Source organism: Aegilops tauschii, chromosome 6, assembly GCF_002575655.3.
Source record: "Aegilops tauschii subsp. strangulata cultivar AL8/78 chromosome 6, Aet v6.0, whole genome shotgun sequence".
Classification (NCBI taxonomy): domain Eukaryota; kingdom Viridiplantae; phylum Streptophyta; class Magnoliopsida; order Poales; family Poaceae; genus Aegilops; species Aegilops tauschii.
In genome coordinates this window covers 343,013,494-343,033,113 of record NC_053040.3, presented here as the reverse complement: position 1 = coordinate 343,033,113, position 19,620 = coordinate 343,013,494, and the positions used below count along the sequence as shown (strand labels likewise).

General features: G+C 49.5%; 1 protein-coding gene and 1 long non-coding RNA gene across 2 annotated transcripts; both read left to right on the top strand.

Annotated features, from left to right (window-relative positions):
* Nucleotides 1–864: 864 nt before the first annotated feature.
* Nucleotides 865–2,215, top strand: LOC109732483 (uncharacterized). The gene is made up of 3 exons (XR_002225415.3): nucleotides 865–1,290; nucleotides 1,465–1,624; nucleotides 1,725–2,215. It is a non-coding gene; the product is annotated as an uncharacterized lncRNA (long non-coding RNA).
* Nucleotides 2,216–17,763: 15,548 nt separating this feature from the next.
* On the top strand, nucleotides 17,764–19,116 carry LOC109732421 (ethylene-responsive transcription factor 1). The gene has a single exon (XM_020291599.4). It carries the CDS (start codon nucleotides 17,859–17,861, stop codon nucleotides 18,684–18,686), a length of 828 nt encoding a protein of 275 aa, XP_020147188.1. The 5' UTR covers nucleotides 17,764–17,858; the 3' UTR covers nucleotides 18,687–19,116.
* The last annotated feature ends 504 nt before the right edge of the window (nucleotides 19,117–19,620 follow it).

The following is a 19,620-nucleotide window of genomic DNA, read 5'->3' as shown; positions in this document are numbered from 1 at the left end:
AGTTTTTGTTAAAGTTATTTTTTATTTTTTGTCTTTAATTTTCTGTTTTTAGTTTAAGTGGACCGATCAAGAACGAATACCTCTGAACAAACACGATCAAAACCCTAGCCATAACAGGTCCGAAATAGGGGACCATCCAACATATCATGAGTGTGCATACCATAATCAGGTGGAAACTCGCCAATGCCCCGGGGACGTGGCTCCATCAAGCGACGGTCTCGTTGGTGGCGACCAACCAGGGAGCACCGTCGCTCGTCGCGGACGAGAAACGAACAGCCAAAGCGGCCGATGAGAAACGAACAGGCAGGCGAACCCGAAACAGACGAAAGGGTTTGTGCTGTCGTAGTTCAAATGTAATATTTTGCATAACCTCAGGGGGCGCTTTTAAGTTTTCTACTACCAGCTCTCTCTGAGGACCGCGGGTTGATTTATTGCTATACTTGGGGCGTTTCTGCATAATATCGGACTGGCCGGTGCGTGCCTCCTGTCCAATATGGCAAGTTTAGACTAAATTGTATCAATTTGTTCTCACAGAGCAAGTTTAGGGGCTAATTTGAGTCGTTTTGCAAGTTCTTGTATGAAATTGTACCCCCGCTGCAAGTTTGTGTATTAAAACTGTAATTAACTCATGAAAAAAAGGCATATACGTACTAGGTAGCACATTAGTTTATTTACAACTGTCACAGTGATTGGCGAATTTAGAAGCCGTCCATCCACTCAAATCTAACGGTGAAAAAATAGAAGTTACAAGGAGTTACAAGACTTAAATTACATAAAATTACAATTAATGGTGGGACCGTTACAAAATTTAGGTGGGTCTAACAAATTTTTCAAGGGTAGATATGTCAATTATTTGGAAAATTCCCCATGACCGACTCATATCTCCTCTCCTCAATCTCGTTGTGTTCCCGTCAAATCTCTCCATCGCCCAAATGTCGTCAGCCTCTTATCCACGCCACGGGAATCATGCACCGCCGCCGGGAAGCCCACCGTATCCGGCCTCCCCTGATGCACCCCCTCCTCCACGGCTCAGTCGGTCCGTATCCCACGTTGCGGGAGCCAGGAGCGACAGTGCTAAGCGAGCGGGGCCGGGCGAGGCCGGCAGGGGCGCTAGATCTGAAGAACGCCACGGGAGGCGCGTCGGGCAGGGAGAACCATGGCCCGTGGAGTCGAGCGGCGGTCAGTGAAGGCCAGCAAGCAGTGGAGTCCAGCGACGACCTTGCGGAGGAGCAGAGTTGTTGATGGAACAGATGATGAACTCTGTGAACAGATGGATGAAAATCTATGAAGGTATGAACTCTGTGACATCACCTAGCAACAATTTGGTTAAATCTTAGGCTAAAGAGTATGAAAGCAGTTACTGAAACATTGCAGTTTGCATATATGTGCAATCTGATGATACTTCCACTAATACTCTATAGAAACTAAGGCAGTTTGCATATCCATCTGGTTTGACTTTCGCAGTTGGAGGTCTGAGTGCATCGCATGAACATGCATCACGTCTTCATGAAAGACCAATTGTGAGCTGGCTATGGTCTGCTGGATGTAAGATGCAATGCTGCTCAAACCCAAAGTCTCCAGTGCAAATCTTCAGCCACGACTGTCAAACGATCTGATCCCAAAGGTGGCTTTTCTTTTCTGTTCTCACACTGCAAATTTAACCTAGTTCAACGGAGTGGGCAATCGACTTAACTTTGCTTGTGTTATATTGTTTACCGCTTCAGCGAAAGTTCAAGGGCCTAAACTGGACGATGGAAGCGGTGGGTTCCATTTCGGCAAAGTAGGCGGCGGTGATGGAGGGGTGGTGGCGGCAGCAACTGTTCCTTCTCTAGACCATCGTGGTGCTCCTGGATTACCTCAAGGAGTTTGAGAACTACTACCTGCTTGCTCGAACGAATTTTGCCGGATATATATGACGATGCGGGCTACGATACGAGTGGTGGGAAGCTAGGGCAATCATCATGAGTCTTGTTAGTTGTAGACTCTGTGCGATGCGCGAGATTTTAAATGGTTGTTTCTTAGTCTAGAAGTGCATGAGTGAACTGTGTCCTGATTGGTTATGCTATGTGTCCTTGTCTTGTAAACATGTATGTTGACCGATGAAAAGCTCAAAATGTTATAGGATTGAGTCTGAGATGCTGAAACTTGATGCCATTTGGCGCTGTGCATAAACATAAGGAGGAAATATATGTGCAACTGAGGTTTTGCTCTTAAATTTTCCATATCGCAATATTACTGTCAAGTGGTTAGCAATATTACTGTCAAGTGGTTATCGAATATCATGTTGGTTTCTCATCTCCTTTGCGGTTGTATGCCATTGTCGAGGATCCTCGTAATCCCACTTTTGTCTACTTTTATGGCTATTTGTTCAAATTAGAAAATAAGCCCACTTGGATCTCCAGTTATAATTACTTGGGCTGATAAGAGATTATCATGAAGCATTAGGCTTGATAATCAAGCATTAGGACCCCTCAAAAAAATCAAGCATTAGGAGAACAGTTTTTCTAATTCAGCGGCCAAACACACACCTTGCAATTAATAATTGATGATTTTGTCCAGCAGAAAGGGGGAAAGAAGTTAGGCAAACAAGTTTGCTGATGCAGATGATACCAAAAAGGAATGAATAATGGAGGGTAAGCCAAACAGATTATCAATCAAACAAAGGGTGATAATATCATATTTTTTTCTGATGTCAAATCAATTTTCGACAGGGTCATGTCATGGGGAGAACACATTATTCCGAACGGAAAATCATCAGTATATGCGCCATTCGTATCTCCTTTCTAATGCTATATCTATGACTCGATGTTCTTTAACATCCTCATCATTCACATGGAGATCCTTCATGGTGTCAACGATGTACGAGTCCACCGCGCAGCATGGTGGCGATGACTGTTGGCTCAAGTGGTGGTGGTCGCCGCAGGCTGAACCCCCTTGCGAGGAACCGCTGGATGAGTGCCACCTACGCCCGCTCCTGCTCCGAGTAGCCGTCGGCGGTCATGGGCATGCAGTCGAAGGTGTCCCATATCCAAGATCTCGAAGGCTTGGCAGGAGTGCGCTGCCGAGGGCTCGGCACTGTCTTCGTCCCAGAAGATGCACTAGCATGCTTGTTCGCAGTTGTTGTACTCGCGTCGCAGGAGTAGCAGAACTCATGGCCACACCTGCAGAAGTGACCAAGGACCTTTAACATGGAGACAAGAATTGAATGAAAACGCACACATAACTGAATGAATGAATCCTGCTATTTCTATGCTTTCAACTAACACAGAATCAAGTTACAACTTAGTTTTGCTCCTAAATACACCAGCACTGCTAATTCCGGTGGCACGCATAATTATTAATTTGCCTCTCCTGTTAGTCTCTGAAACGCTAGTACTACCGACTCCTAAAAAGTTATCACAACCTAAAGATTTCAAAAGGTTTCAGTGAGGATTGTGAGAGTGTGCTGAGTAATTTTTGTAGATGACAGGGTTGTGCTTAGTTTCATGCAGAGAATAAGCAGAATCCATTATTTTGTTCTAAATCATCTCATTCATTGCCTTTGATGTAACTGATGACATGATCGTGACCTTCCACCCCCACAGTGGCCACATGTTGTCAGAAATTTGTGAACTCTGAACCTGTATCTGTTGTGAACATCAAAACAAACACATGCAACTGAACTATGAAACTGTTATTAGCACTAGTTAAGTTGTTCCAAGCCATAGTTTACATGTATGACCTGAACTTGTATGTGTATGCTGCAGCAAGATTTCAGTTGTTTGAACATGCAGTTACAAGTAATCCAAAATTCAAGATTTCATTACTGAATAAAAGCTTGACAGTTAACAGAATTTTATACATGTATGGCCTGAACTTGTGTACGTGTATGATACAGGAGTATGACCATAAGCTTATACAGTTAACTGTTGATTCTGAAAACTTTAAGGCTGCAATTTCTACTTGTACATTTGTGTGACAAACCAAATGATGTTCTTTTCTGAGAAAAAAATTCATATCATATCCCTTTTTCCTGGAAAGTTTTGTGTTGATGATTCGTGCATGTCAAATACGTAGCAGCAGCAGCAGCTTCATTGCAGCCATCGAGGACAGCTCAAGTGCCAGACGCGGTCAATCGCTAATCATGCAATTAGTGACTGCGGAAGTTGCGCAAACTAGCGAACGCACTGCTGGCGTATCCAGCACCAATCTGAACCCTAACTGCTGACTGAATTTTATTTCAAGGTGCAGTTGCTCCATGCTTCCACACCCAGCACAAGGTGTGAGGAGGGTAGGATGGGAGGAAGAGATGAGGGCAGGGGAAGAGATACCTTTGTTCATCCACCATTACGACCGAGCGCAGCCGGGATCTCCAATACCTCGCGGCGGCGTCATCCCCTCCAGAACCTCACGGAGGCGTCGGCGGAGACGTATGTGGGGCAGCGGCCACTACGACAAGACCAGCCGGGGCTTCGCCTCCTAGACCTCGCGCCGGCATCTTCGCCTCCAGGTCCTCGCTACTGCGCCGCCGTCTCCCACGTCCTCGCGCCAGCGCCTCCCTCTCGCGAGATGGGTTAGCCTTATTGATTAAGCATATTTTTTTCAATTAACAGGTTGAAATCAACGGTGGAAAATAATCAGTGAAGGAGTTACACGAAATTATAATCTGTAACTCTTCGATCACCGTAAATGGATTTCGGCATCGATAGTCACTGTATCCATCCGTCGCCGCGCTGTTATATGTCAAAGGGTTTGAATGGCCACGGATTTTTCGAACCGATGGCGACCGCCCTCGATCCGGGCCAAAACTTCCTCCTTTCTCTGTCACTCATTCAGCCATGCCAACATGGGATCAGTGGTTTCTGTCGCGGGGAAGCATCCTCGAAGGCGTGAGACGCCGCAACTTGCACCTGTTGCCGCACGAGTGCTCCCATCCTCGTCCCGAACGGTCAGCACAACACGTGAGGATTCATCTGTTTCGTTCTCGTAAAGTCTAAACCGGATGGAAAGTGACACGCCACTTCTCTGGTCGTCTCTTCCGCAAGTCGTTGATGCTGATCGGATCCGGAGACAGGTTCGGTGCATCCAGGAAAAGTTGGCTCAGGCGCAAGCCGAAGCCGGTAGTCCGTTCCAACGGGCAGACAGCATGTCATGTTGGATTGAAATCCTCGCACCATCGTGTCTGCACTCCGCGGCACAGCGGAGGTACAATGGCATTTTGGGTTTTCACCTACTCGGGGCGGTCTCCAGCACTGCCCGAGAGTAGACTGCGAACTTGGTAGCACGGCTGCTCGAGAGGCCTCCAACACTGCATGGGGACTTTGTCGTCAACTTAGAGGTTGATTTGCAGCTGGAAGCCTCTCCACAGATCCTCTTAGATGATGAAGTATAGGATTAGAGCATCAGCAGCCGGCGTCCTATGCCTCGAACGTCCGGACGAACAGACCGGTTACTAATCGGTCACGAAAATTTAATCCAGACGAAATCCTTAAACAGTCCTCAAACGTTCGGACTAACCGGCATCCTTCATATCCAGCCCAAATATAGGAGCGTCCGGACGCGTCCGAGCGCATCCGTCATGTCGGACCGCGACCGCCCTACCTCACCGCAAATTGCATCAAATCTACCCCTCGACCTACCAGATCCATTTGCTCTCTCATATCTTCTTACTCCTCCACGATGTCCGTCTCGCAGCTTCGCCGCCACGCGCGCTCTGCGGCCATTCCGAGCCTCTGCACCGCCAGCGCCGGCACAACACTCATGTCTCTTGTCCTCGCCGACGGGGACGTCGTCGCCGGCCCTGACGCCACCGCGGTACGTCTGGCAACTCCCGAGCCCCCCCTTGCACTCTATGTGTTCGACACATTGTCCGAACTACTTTTTTGTGTTTTTTTAGGGAAAACGATGAACTTCGATGCTTCGTCGAACGAGGAGTATGGACCAACAGATGAGTTCTTTGATTCCTCGGGTTTGAACGAAGTGGGTATGATCATGCTAAATCGGGATAGGGTGTCCGGAGCACAGCTACCGTAGAAAGACTACTTTGCTCCAAACCCAACTTTCCGGGATGACCATGGTTTCGTCATCGTTTTTGCATGCGAAAACCATTATTTTTGCGCATTGTTCCATCCCCAGTGGGCGGCGTTTGTGAAGACCATATCCGAACCACAGGGCAAGAAACAAAACCACTTTGCAACAATGCCGGAAGCAGCTAGGAAGGGTGTGAGAGGGCATTCAGAGTGCTTCAAGCTCGTTGGGGAATTGTTCGTAGGGCTGCAATGGTGTGGGAATCAGAAATTTTGTGGCAGCTCATGACATGTCGTGTTATTTTGCACAATATGATTGTCGAGCCTGAGGGTGATGGTGTTGCCCAAATAAATGATTTTGAAGCGCCTGAAGAACAAGTTCAATTCCTGAAAGATCGAGATGGAGCTCGGCCTATGAACTTTCTACATATGTATTGGAATCTTCGAGATCATCATGTGCACACGCAGCTACTCAGTAACCTTGTGGATCATACATAGACCCACAATGAAAACTAAAAAACTAATGTTTGAGTTGTGCATTTAAAATAAATTTTATGTGAACGCTATTTATTTTCGGTACCAACATGTGTTATTTATGTGTGATATTGACATATATAATCGACGTGCATGGATATGCATAAATTTGCGAGTTCGAATTTAAGATATATGGATGCCCGAGACCAGATATGAGAGCCCGTCCCAATACATCCACGGACTTATAGGATAGGATTCGGCAAGTCCGGCTGTAGACGCTTCTATCTTCTGAACGGAACATTGGAGCTTCAGTGCATCACTAGATTTTCCTTCCTTGCACAATAAAATAGTGAGCCCATTGTTGCACGTGGAGAGAGGAAACCACCCTGAAGTTTCACCTGTCTCCAAGGGAGTCCCATCCCAACAACAACATCATTACTCTTCATCATGGCTCTGGCTTTTCTTCTAGCGCCGTGGAGCCTTGACGCCGAATGAACCGCCAAATCCACCCATCCCTTTCTCGTCAACTTGCTTGATACGTGACTGTGCACGACAAAGTATCTTGTATATGTACTCTGACATGAATCAAATCAGGTCGGAATACTTTGGTTGGCGAGGACGAGCTGCCACATAGGTTCGGCGACGAGGTCAAGCGCTCGGGGCGCTTGGTGAAATGCACCACGTGCCATGGCGAGAACGGCAGCATATGCTGCTACACCTACTGAACAAACTCTCTTTTATCTTGTTTATACAGAAACTTTACATATGCACAGGCGCGAACACAAACGTACGGCGCATGCTGGATGGTGATAGTGTGTATGCGGTTGTTTCTTTCATAGAATGACACTCTTTATTGATTAACAAATATCATTGCAAGACTAGCGTATTAAGGGCATCTCCAACACCCTCTATCAAATCAGACATCCCAAACGTCGTTTGTGAATTAGTTTAATCTACATATATTATTGCTTAGTGTCATGTAATGTCATATGTTACCTCATCATCTCTTTGTGATTTATTAATTTGTTAATCTTGTGTTGCGAGCACAAAATTATGCATTCTTATCTCTCATAACATGGAATCAACGAATGCATGAAGCAGAGAGGCAACCATGCATGCTTCACTAACACATGATCTGCAGTTAATTTGATCATCCATGCTTAGTGGTTTTACGAAAAAGGGTTTCCCCCGCTTTGTATTCCAAAGCAACCAACACCGATACAGGATCGCTGGGGCAAACAACACAACAAGCCCAAAAGAAAAAGAAGAAGAAGCAAATGCCAACAACGGCAGCTCGACAGAGCGCGGATGACCCGCCACCGCTACGCCCACCAGACACAAACCACTACAACCCGAGGCTCCAGACCACCGCGTACAAAACAGCACCTCCAAGAAGGAAAGCGACGCCGACGACGCTGCTGCCCGGACATGTCCTAGGGTTTCCCCGGCACGCGGAGGGAGGTGGGGGATGGATATCACTGACACCCTTCAGGAAGGAATGGTGGCACCCGCAAGTGTCATCGCATTGGGGCCGAAGACCCGCAAGGATTTCTCCCGTACTCCAATCCCCACCGCCCCACGGATCGGAGCCGACCAGCCAGACCGCCGCCCACCACCATGCGCCATCGCGGTTGCGCCGTCACCCACGCCGCCTCACTGCGAACACCAACACGAGGCCAAGAGGGCCGGGGAGAAGCGCCCCGCGGAGGGAGAAGCAGCACCGAAGCCGAACGGGAGGGAACCACCTCCACCGCCGTCGTGCGGGAGGCCAGTGTTGGAAATATGCCCTAGAGGCAATAATAAATGGTTATTATTATATTTCCTTGTTCATGATAATTGTCTATTGTTCATGCTATAATTGTGTTATCCGGAAATCGTAATAAATGTGTGAATACATAGACCACAACGTGTCCCTAGTAAGCCTCTAGTTGACTAGCTCGTTGATCAACAGATAGTCATGGTTTCCTGACTATGGACATTGGATGTCATTGATAACGGGATCACATCATTAGGAGAATGATGTGATGGACAAGACCCAATCCTAAGCATAGCACAAAAGATCGTGTAGTTCGTTTGCTAGAGCTTTTCCAATGTCAAGTATCATTTCCTTAGACCATGAGATCGTGCAACTCCCGGATACCGTAGGAGTGCTTTGGGTGTACCAAACGTCACAACGTAACTGGGTGACTATAAAGGTACACTACGGGTATCTCCGAAAGTGTCTGTTGAGTTGGCACGGACCGAGACTGGGATTTGTCACTCCGTATGACGGAGAGGTATCTCTGGGCCCACTCGGTAATGCATCATCATAATGAGCTCAATGTGACTAAGGAGTTAGCCACGAGATCATGCATTACGGTACGAGTAAAGTGACTTGCCAGTAACGAGATTGAACAAGGTATTGGGATACCGACGATCGAATCTCGGGCAAGTAACGTACCGATTGACAAAGGGAATTGTATACGGGATTGATTGAATCCTCGACATCGTGGTTCATCCGATGAGATCATCGTGGAACATGTGGGAGCCAACATGCGTATCCAGATCCCGCTGTTGGTTATTGACCGGAGAGGCGTCTCGGTCATGTCTGCATGTCTCCCGAACCCGTAGGGTCTACACACTTAAGGTTCGGTGACGCTAGGGTTGTAGAGATATTAGTATGCGGAAACCTGAAAGTTGTTCGGAGTCCCGGATGAGATCCCGGATGTCACGAGGAGTTCCGGAATGGTCCGGAGGTGAAGAATTATATATAGGAAGTCCAGTTTCGGCCACCGGGAAAGTTTCGGGGGTTATCGGTATTGTATCGGGACCACCGGAAGGGTCCCGGGGGTCCACCGGGTGGGGCCACCTATCCCGGAGGGCCCCATGGGCTGAAGTGGGAGGGAACCAGCCCCTAGTGGGCTGGTGCGCCCCCCATGGGCCTCCCCCTGCGCCTAGGGTTGGAAACCCTGGGGGTGGGGGCGCCCCACCTGGCTTGGGGGGGAAGTTTCCCCCCTTTGGCCGCCGCCCCCCCATAGATGGGATCCCAGGGCCGGCGCCCCCCCAAGGGGGCCTATATAAAGGGGGGGAGGGAGGGCTGCTGTACCCTAGCCCCTGGTGCCTCCCTCTCCCTCCCGTGACACTTCTCTCTCCCGCTTGCGCTTGGCGAAGCCCTGTAGGGATCCCCGCTACTTCCACCACCACGCCGTCGTGCTGCTGGATCTCCATCAACCTTTCCTTCCCCCTTGCTGGATCAAGAAGGAGGAGACGTCGCTGCTCCGTACGTGTGTTGAACGCGGAGGTGCTGTCCGTTCGGCGCTCGGTCATCGGTGATTTGGATCACGACGAGTACGACTCCATCAACCCCGTTCACTTGAACGCTTCCGCTCGCGATCTACAAGGGTATGTAGATGCACTCCTTTCCCCTCGTTGCTAGTAAACTCCATAGATGGATCTTGGTGATGCGTAGAAAATTTTAAAATTCTGCAACGATCCCCAACAGTGGCATCATGAGCCAGGCCTATGCGTAGTTACTATGCACGAGTAGAACACAAAGCAGTTGTGGGCGTAGATGTTGTCAATTTTTCTTGCCACTACTAGTCTTATCTTGTTTTGACGGTATTGTGGGATGAAGCGGCCCGGACCGACCTTACACGTACACTTACGTGAGACAGGTTCCACCGACTGACATGCACTAGTTGCATAAGGTGGCTAGCGGGTGTCTGTCTCTCCCACTTTAGTCAGAACGGATTCGATGAAAAGGGTCCTTATGAAGGGTAAATAGAAATTGGCATATCACATTGTGGTTTTACGTAGGTAAGAAGCGTTCTTGCTAGAAACCTATAGAAGCCACGTAAAAACTTGCAACAACAATTAGAGGACGTCTAACTTGTTTTTGCAGCATGTGCCTTGTGACGTGATATGGCCAAAAGGATGTGATGAATGAGATATATGTGATGTATGAGATTGATCATATTCTTGTAATAGGAATCACGACTTGCATGTCGATGAGTATGACAACCGGCAGGAGCCATAGGAGTTGTCTTTATTTTTTGTATGACCTGCGTGTCATTGTATAACGCCATGTAAATTACTTTACTTTATTGCTAAACGCGTTAGCCATAGAAGTAGAAGTAATCATTGGCGTGACAACTTCATGAAGACACGATGATGGAGATCATGGTGTCATGCCGGTGACGAAGATGATCATGGCGCCCCGAAGATGAAGATCAAAGGAGCAAAATGATATTGGCCATATCATGTCACTATTTGATTACATGTGATGTTTATCATGTTTTGCATCTTATTTGCTTAGAACGACGGTAGTAAGTAAGATGATCCCTTATAATAATTTCAAGACAGTGTACCCCCTAACTGTGCACCGTTGCGAAGGTTCGTTGTTTCGAAGCACCACGTGATGATCGGGTGTGATAGATTCTAACGTTCGCATACAACGGGTGTTGACGAGCCTAGCATGTACAGACATGGCCTCGGAACACACGCAATACACTTAGGTTGACTTGAGGAGCCTAGCATGTACAGACATGGCCTCGGAACACGGAAGACCGAAAGGTCGAGCATGAGTCGTATGGAAGATACGATCAACATGGAGATGTTCACCGATCTTGACTAGTCCGTCTCACGTGATGATCGGACACGGCCTAGTTAACTCGGATCATGTTTCACTTAGATGACTAGAGGGATGTCTATCTGAGTGGGAGTTCATTGAATAATTTGATTAGATGAACTTAATTATCATGAACTTAGTCTAAAATCTTTACAATATGTCTTGTAGATCAAATGGCCCACGTTGTCCTCAACTTCAACGCGTTCCTAGAGAAAACCAAGCTGAAAGATGATGGCAGCAACTATACGGACTGGGTCCGGAACCTGAGAATCATCCTCATAGCTGCCAAGAAAGATTATGTCTTAGAAGCACCGCTAGGTGAAGCACCCATCCCAGAGAACCAAGATGTTATGAACGCTTGGCAATCACGTGCTGATGATTACTCCCTCGTTTAGTGCGGCATGCTTTACAGCTTAGAACCGGGGCTCCAAAAGCGTTTTGAGAAACATGGAGCATATGAGATGTTCGAAGAGCTGGAAATGGTTTTCCAAGCTCATGCCCGGGTCAAGAGATATGAAGTCTCCGACAAGTTCTTCAGCTGTAAAATGGAGGAAAATAGTTCTGTTAGTGAGCACATACTCAGAATGTCTGGGTTACACAACCGCTTGTCTCAGCTGGGAGTTAATCTCCCGGATGACGCGGTCATTGACAGAATCCTTCAGTCGCTTCCACCGAGCTACAAGAGCTTTGTGATGAACTTCAATATGCAGGGGATGGAAAAGACCATTCCTGAGGTATATTCAATGCTGAAATCAGCGGAGGTGGAGATCGAAAAGGAACATCAAGTGTTGATGGTGAATAAAACCATTAAGTTCAAGAAAGGCAAGGGTAAGAAGAACTTCAAGAAGGACGGCAAGGGAGTTGCCGCGCCTGGTAAGCCAGTTGCCGGGAAGAAGTCAAAGAATGGACCCAAGCCTGAGACTGAGTGCTTTTATTGCAAGGGAAGTGGTCATTGGAAGCGGAACTGCCCCAAATACTTAGCGGACAAGAAGGCCGGCAACACCAAAGGTATATGTGATATACATGTAATTGATGTGTACCTTACCAGTACTCGTAGTAGCTCCTGGGTATTTGATACCGGTGCGGTTGCTCATATTTGTAACTCAAAACAGGAGCTGCAGAATAAACGGAGACTGGCGAAGGACGAGGTGACGATGCGCGTCGGGAATGGTTCCAAGGTCGATGTGATCGCCGTCGGCACGCTACCTCTGCATTTACCTACAGGTTTAGTTTTAAACCTCAATAATTGTTATTTAGTGCCAGCTTTGAGCATGAACATTGTATTAGGATCTCGTTTAATTCGAGATGGCTACTCATTTAAATCCGAGAATAATGGTTGTTCTATTTATATGAGAGATATGTTTTATGGTCATGCCCCGCTGGTCAATGGTTTATTCTTAATGAATCTCGAACGTGATGTTACACATATTCATAGTGTGAATACCAAAAGATGCAAAGTTGATAACGATAGTCCCACATACTTGTGGCACTGCCGCCTTGGTCACATTGGTGTCAAGCGCATGAAGAAGCTCCATGCAGATGGACTTTTGGAGTCTCTTGATTATGAATCATTTGACACGTGCGAACCATGCCTCATGGGTAAGATGACCAAGACTCCGTTCTCCGGAACAATGGAGCGAGCAACCAACTTATTGGAAATCATACATACCGATGTGTGCGGTCCAATGAGTGTTGAGGTTCACGGAGGATATCGTTATGTTCTCACTCTCACTGATGACTTAAGTAGATATGGGTATGTCTACCTAATGAAACACAAGTCTGAAACCTTTGAAAAGTTCAAGGAATTTCAGAGTGAGGTTGAGAATCAACGTGACAGAAAAATAAAGTTCTTACGATCAGATCGTGGTGGAGAATATTTAAGTCACGAATTTGGTACGCACTTAAGAAAATGTGGAATCGTTTCACAACTCACGCCGCCTGGAACACCTCAGCGAAACGGTGTGTCCGAACGTCGTAATCGCACTCTATTGGATATGGTGCGATCTATGATGTCTCTTACCGATCTACCGCTCTCATTTTGGGGCTATGCTTTAGAGACTGCCGCATTCACTTTAAATAGGGCTCCGTCGAAATCCGTTGAGACGACACCGTATGAATTATGGTTTGGGAAGAAACCTAAGCTGTCGTTTCTAAAAGTTTGGGGATGCGATGCTTATGTCAAGAAACTTCAACCTGAAAAGCTCGAATCCAAGTCGGAAAAATGTGTCTTCATAGGATACCCTAAGGAAACCATTGGGTATTCCTTATTCCTCAGATCCGAAGGCAAGATCTTTGTTGCCAAGAATGGGTCCTTTCTGGAGAAAGAGTTTCTCTCGAAAGAAGTGAGTGGGAGGAAAGTGGAACTTGATGAGGTGATAGTCACCCTTTCAAACCGGAAAGTAGCGCAGCGCGGGAAGATGTTCCTGTGGTGCCTACACCGACTGGGGAGGAAGTTAATGATGATGATCATGAAGCTTCGGATCAAGTTACTGCTGAACTTCGTAGGTCCACAAGGACACGTTCCGCACCAGAGTGGTACGGCAACCCTGTCCTGGAAATCATGTTGTTGGACAACGGTGAACCTTCGAACTATGAAGAAGCGATGGCGGGACCGGATTCCGACAAATGGCTAGAAGCCATGAAATCCGAGATAGGATCCATGTATGAAAACGAAGTATGGACTTTGACTGACTTGCCCGATGACCGGCGAGCCATAGAAAATAAATGCATCTTTAAGAAGAAGACAGACGCGGATGGTAATGTGACCATCTATAAGGCTCGACTTGTCGCTAAGGGTTATCGACAAGTTCAAGGGGTTGACTACGATGAGACTTTCTCACCTGTAGCGAAGCTGAAGTCCGTCCGAATCATGTTAGCAATTGCCGCATTCTATGATTATGAGATATGGAAAATGGACGTCAAAACGGCATTCCTTAACGGCTTTCTTAAGGAAGAATTGTATATGATGCAGCCGGAAGGTTTTGTCGATCCTAAGAATGCTAACAAGGTATGCAAGCTCCAGCGCTCCATTTATGGGCTGGTGCAAGCATCTCGGAGTTGGAACATTCGATTTGATGAGATGATCAAAGCGTTTGGGTTTACACAGACTTATGGAGAAGTCTGTGTTTAAAAGAAAGTGAGTGGGAGCTCTGTAGCATTTCTCTTATTATATGTGGATGACATACTATTGATGGGAAATGATATAGAATTCTTGGAAAGTATAAAGGCCTATTTGAATAAGTGTTTTTCAATGAAGGACCTTGGGGAAGCTGCTTATATATTAGGCATCAAGATCTATAGAGATAGATCAAGACGCCTCATTGGTCTTTCACAGAGTACGTACCTTGACAAGATATTGAAGATGTTCAATATGGATCAGTCCAAGAAGGGGTTCTTGCATGTATTGCAAGGTGTGCAATTGAGCACGGCTCAATGCCCGACCACGGCAGAAGATAGAGAAAAGATGAGTGGCATCCCCTATGCCTCAGCCATAGGGACTATTATGTATGCCATGCTGTGTACCAGACCTGATGTAAACCTTGCCGTAAGTTTGGTAGGAAGGTACCAAAGTAATCCCGGCATGGAACACTGGACAGCGGTCAAGAATATCCTAAAGTACCTGAAGAGGACTAAGGATATGTTTCTCGTTTATGGAGGTGACGAAGAGCTCGTCGTAAAGGGTTACGTCGACGCTAGCTTCGACGCAGATCTGGATGACTCGAAGTCACAAACCGGATACGTGTATATTTTGAATGGAGGGGCAGTAAGCTGGTGCAGTTGCAAGCAAAGCGTCGTGGCGGGATCTACATGTGAAGCGGAGTACATGGCAGCCTCAGAGGCAGCGCAAGAAGCAATCTGGATGAAGGAGTTCATTACCGACCTAGGGGTGATTCCCAATGCGTCGGGCCCGATGACTCTCTTCTGTGACAACACTGGAGCTATTGCCCTTGCCAAGGAGCCCAGGTTTCACAGGAAGACCAGGCATATCAAGCGTCGCTTCAACTCCATTCGTGAAAGTGTTCAAAATGGAGACATATATATTTGTAAAGTACATACGGACCTGAATGTAGCAGATCCGTTGACTAAACCTCTCCCTAGAGCAAAACATGATCAACACCAGAACTCTATGGGTGTTCGATTCATCACAATGTAACTAGATTATTGACTCTAGTGCAAGTGGGAGACTGTTGGAAATATGCCCTAGAGACAATAATAAATGGTTATTATTATATTTCCTTGTTCATGATAATTGTCTATTGTTCATGCTATAATTGTGTTATCCGGAAATCGTAATACATGTGTGAATACATAGACCACAACGTGTCCCTAGTAAGCCTCTAGTTGACTAGCTCGTTGATCAACAGATAGTCATGGTTTCCTGACTATGGACATTGGATGTCATTGATAACGGGATCACATCATTAGGAGAATGATGTGATGGAGAAGACCCAATCCTAAGCATAGCACAAAAGATCGTGTAGTTCGTTTGCTAGAGCTTTTCCAATGTCAAGTATCATTTCCTTAGACCATGAGATCGTGCAACTCCCGGATACCGTAGGAGTGCTTTGGGTGTACCAAACGTCACAACGTAACTGGGTGACTATAAAGGTACACTACGGGTATCTCCGAAAGTGTCTGTTGAGTTGGCACGGACCGAGACTGGGATTTGTCACTCCGTATGACGGAGAGGTATCTCTGGGCCCACTCGGTAATGCATCATCATAATGAGCTCAATGTGACTAAGTAGTTAGCCACGGGATCATGCATTACGGTACGAGTAAAGTGACTTGCCGGTAACGAGATTGAACAAGGTATTGGGATACCGACGATCGAATCTCGGGCAAGTAACGTACCGATTGACAAAGGGAATTGTATACGGGGATTGATTGAATCCTCGACATCGTGGTTCATCCGATGAGATCATCGTAGAACATGTGGGAGCCAACATGGGTATCCAGATCCCGCTATTGGTTATTGACCGGAGAGGCGTCTCGGTCATGTCTGCATGTCTCCCGAACCCGTAGGGTCTACACACTTAAGATTCGGTGACGCTAGGGTTGTACAGATATTAGTATGCGGAAACCCGAAAGTTGTTCGGAGTCCCGGATGAGATCCCGGACGTCATGAGGAGTTCCGGAATGGTCCGGAGGTGAAGAATTATATATAGGAAGTCCAGTTTCGGCCACCGGGAAAGTTTCGGGGGTTATCGGTATTGTACCGGGACCACCGGAAGGGTCCCGGGGGTCCATCGGGTGGGGCCACCTATCCCGGAGGGCCCCATGGGCTGAAGTGGGAGGGGAACCAGCCCCTAGTGGGCTGGTGCGCCCCCCATGGGCCTCCCCCTGCGCCTAGGGTTGGAAACCCTGGGGGTGGGGGGCGCCCCACCTGGCTTGGGGGGAAGTTTCCCCCCTTTGGCCGCCGCCCCCCCATAGATGGGATCCCAGAGCTGGCGCCCCCAAGGGGGCCTATATAAAGGGGGGGAGGGAGGGCTGCTGTACCCTAGCCCCTGGTGCCTCCCTCTCTCTCCCGTGACACTTCTCTCTCCCGCTTGCGCTTGGCGAAGCCCTGTCGGGATCCCCGCTACTTCCACCACCACGCCGTCGTGCTGCTGGATCTCCATCAACCTCTCCTTCCCCCTTGCTGGATCAAGAAGGAGGAGACGTCGCTGCTCCGTACGTGTGTTGAACGCGGAGGTGCCGTCCGTTCGGCGCTCGGTCATCGGTGATTTGGATCACGACGAGTACGACTTCATCAACCCCGTTCACTTGAACGCTTCCGCTCGCGATCTACAAGGGTATGTAGATGCACTCCTTTCCCCTTGTTGCTAGTAAACTCCATAGATGGATCTTGGTGATGCGTAATTTTAAAATTCTGCAACGATCCCCAACAGGCAGAACCTCCGGCACCGTCGCGGTAGCCGTCCGGACGCGGCAGCAGGGCATGCCAGGCCACCCCAGGCCCGGCCAGGCCCGAAACGGGCCCGCTAAGCCCCGTCGCCACACTGCAGCAAGCCGGCGATGGCGCCGCCAACACCCTGCCGCTCATCGTCTTTCCCCCGCCTCCCGGAAGCCACGAAGCAGACCCGCCCAGGCCCAGATGGGGCCCGAAGGGCCCATATCTGGGCCGAGCGGGCGCCGCCAGGCTGCGCCGCCGCGTCACCCCGCCGCCAACGGCGACGCCGCCGTCCAGAAGTCCGCCCCCGTTCGCGCCGGGAGCCCCCGCCGCCGCCTAGAAGCACCGCCCGGGGTCGCTCCGTCCCGCGCCGGCGGACACCCGAGGAGGGGAAAAGCCAGGGGGCCGCCGCCACCAGCGTCGCCCAGGCCAGGCCCGCAGCGGGCGCCGGCGCCGGCGGCAGAGAGGAAGGGGGAGGGAGAGGCGCGCGGGGGAGAGGGCTGGGCGAGGCCGGCCGCCCGTGGGGGCGGCGCGGTCGCGGGAGTGGAGAGGAGCCTTAGTGGTTTTGAAAACGGACCTAACAAAAAACATGAAGGAGTGATTAGTGAAATCGATGATATACTTATGTTAGCGTGAGTACTCCACTAATCCACCATATCATCATCATCATTACCTTCCAAAACGATAAGAAAAACAATGGAATCACGTGGGGCTAAAGCAGGAACGTTCGGCGAAGCTAGAAGCGTGACACCCTTGCGCGCCCTGTATATAAACCGGGAGACCGAAACCAGCCCCTCCACAAAATCCACTGACAAACGCTCCGCGAATCCCAAGAGCGAACTCAGATCATCTTTGGACCAGACGCGCCCACACAGGACAAGATGCTGCTGCTTAATCCGGCGTCCGAGGCGGCGGCGGCGGCGGCGGCGGCGCTGGACAGCATCCGGCAGCAGCTCCTGGAGGAGCCGGCGCGGCCGGCGTACTGCCGGAGCGCGAGCTTCGGCAGCCTGGTGGCGGACCAGTGGAGCGAGTCGCTCCCGTTCCGGCCCAACGACGCCGACGACATGGTCGTCTACGGCGCCCTCCGCGACGCCTTCTCCTGCGGCTGGCTCCCCGACGGCTCCTTCGCAGCCGTCAAGCCCGAGCCCCTGCCCTCCCCCGGTTCCTACGACGGCTCCTGCCTCGGCAGCTTCCTCGCGTCGCCGCCCGAGCTGGACGCGCCGTGGACGGAGGAGGAGGCCGAGGTCGCGGCGACGGCGTCGAGGGGGAAGCACTTCAGAGGCGTGAGGCAGCGGCCGTGGGGCAAGTTCGCGGCGGAGATCCGGGACCCGGCCAAGAACGGCGCGCGCGTGTGGCTCGGCACGTTCGACAGCGCCGAGGACGCCGCGGTGGCCTACGACCGCGCCGCCTACCGCATGCGCGGCTCCCGCGCGCTCCTCAACTTCCCGCTCCGCATCGGCTCCGAGATCGCCGCCGCAGCCGCAGCCGCGGGCCAGAAGCGTCCGTCTCCGCAGCCGGCGAGCCCCGACTCTCCTCCTCCCTCCTCAAGCGCACCCGGCTCGTCGAAGCGGAGAAAGAGAGGCGAGGCCGCGGCAGCGTCCATGGCCATGGCTCTGGTGCCGCCCCCGCCGGTGCAGGCTCCGGTCCAGCTGACCCTCCCAGCCCAGCCGTGGCTCGCCACCGGCGCCGTCCAGCAGCTAGTGAGCTGAAGCGGCGAAGCAACCACTGATCGTTCTCATGACCGACGGTTATTAGTTCTTCCTTCATGTGTTGAACCCACGGAGAAACAGAGCATCAAGATGAGATCAATGGCGCGTAATGCGTCGCTCGAAGAAACCTTGATCAGTTGGAGGCAATTACGCGCCACGCCGTCGTGAAATTTGTGTGGTTCCGTGTGAAACTTGTCGCTAGAGTTAGTGGCGTTGGCACAGTAGCAAGTGTGCGCAGTGGAATTCTGGAAGCTGGTTTGTGAGAGGTGGTGAGAGTGCAGGTGCAAAACTTGCACAGACCTTCTCCTCTCCAATGGAGAATCTTCTTTGTTCAACCGTTGTTTGGTGCTAGCATCAGTGAGTGATTCCTTTCAAATTTGCAGGTTTCCCATTGATATATAGTTTAATAATACAAGATGGGCGTGCATCACGGTTGTTTAGTGAGGAATAATACTACTTGGAAGAAGGAAGAAATGTCTGCGTTGTGACCGGGAAGGAGCACATGTTTTTGACTTTTAAAAACTGGGATGAGAGGTGATGCACGGCACGATTAGCCTGAAGGTTTTGTCAACGGACAGAGACCTGAACGCAAATCCAAAATGCCAAATTAAACAAACGTGAAATATGCGGGAGGGGCGAGGCTGGCACGCACTCGCGGACTAAACAAACACACTACATTGCTTTGGGCCGTTGAGGCGATGGATTGGCGCGGCGGTGATGGACATTAAAGGTTGGTGCATCATCAACTTTGAGAGGGGAGGGAACAAAGGAGTCAAGATGTCCTTTTGATCACCCCTGGATATATTATTATATAAACAAACGACTAGGAAATGAGATACCTCGTGCTTATCCATGGTTAAGACTTGATAAAGGGTTCCTTCGTTTTGGTCGCCGTCAAAATCAGCTGTTAGGCACTTGCTTGTCAGCAGAGCTG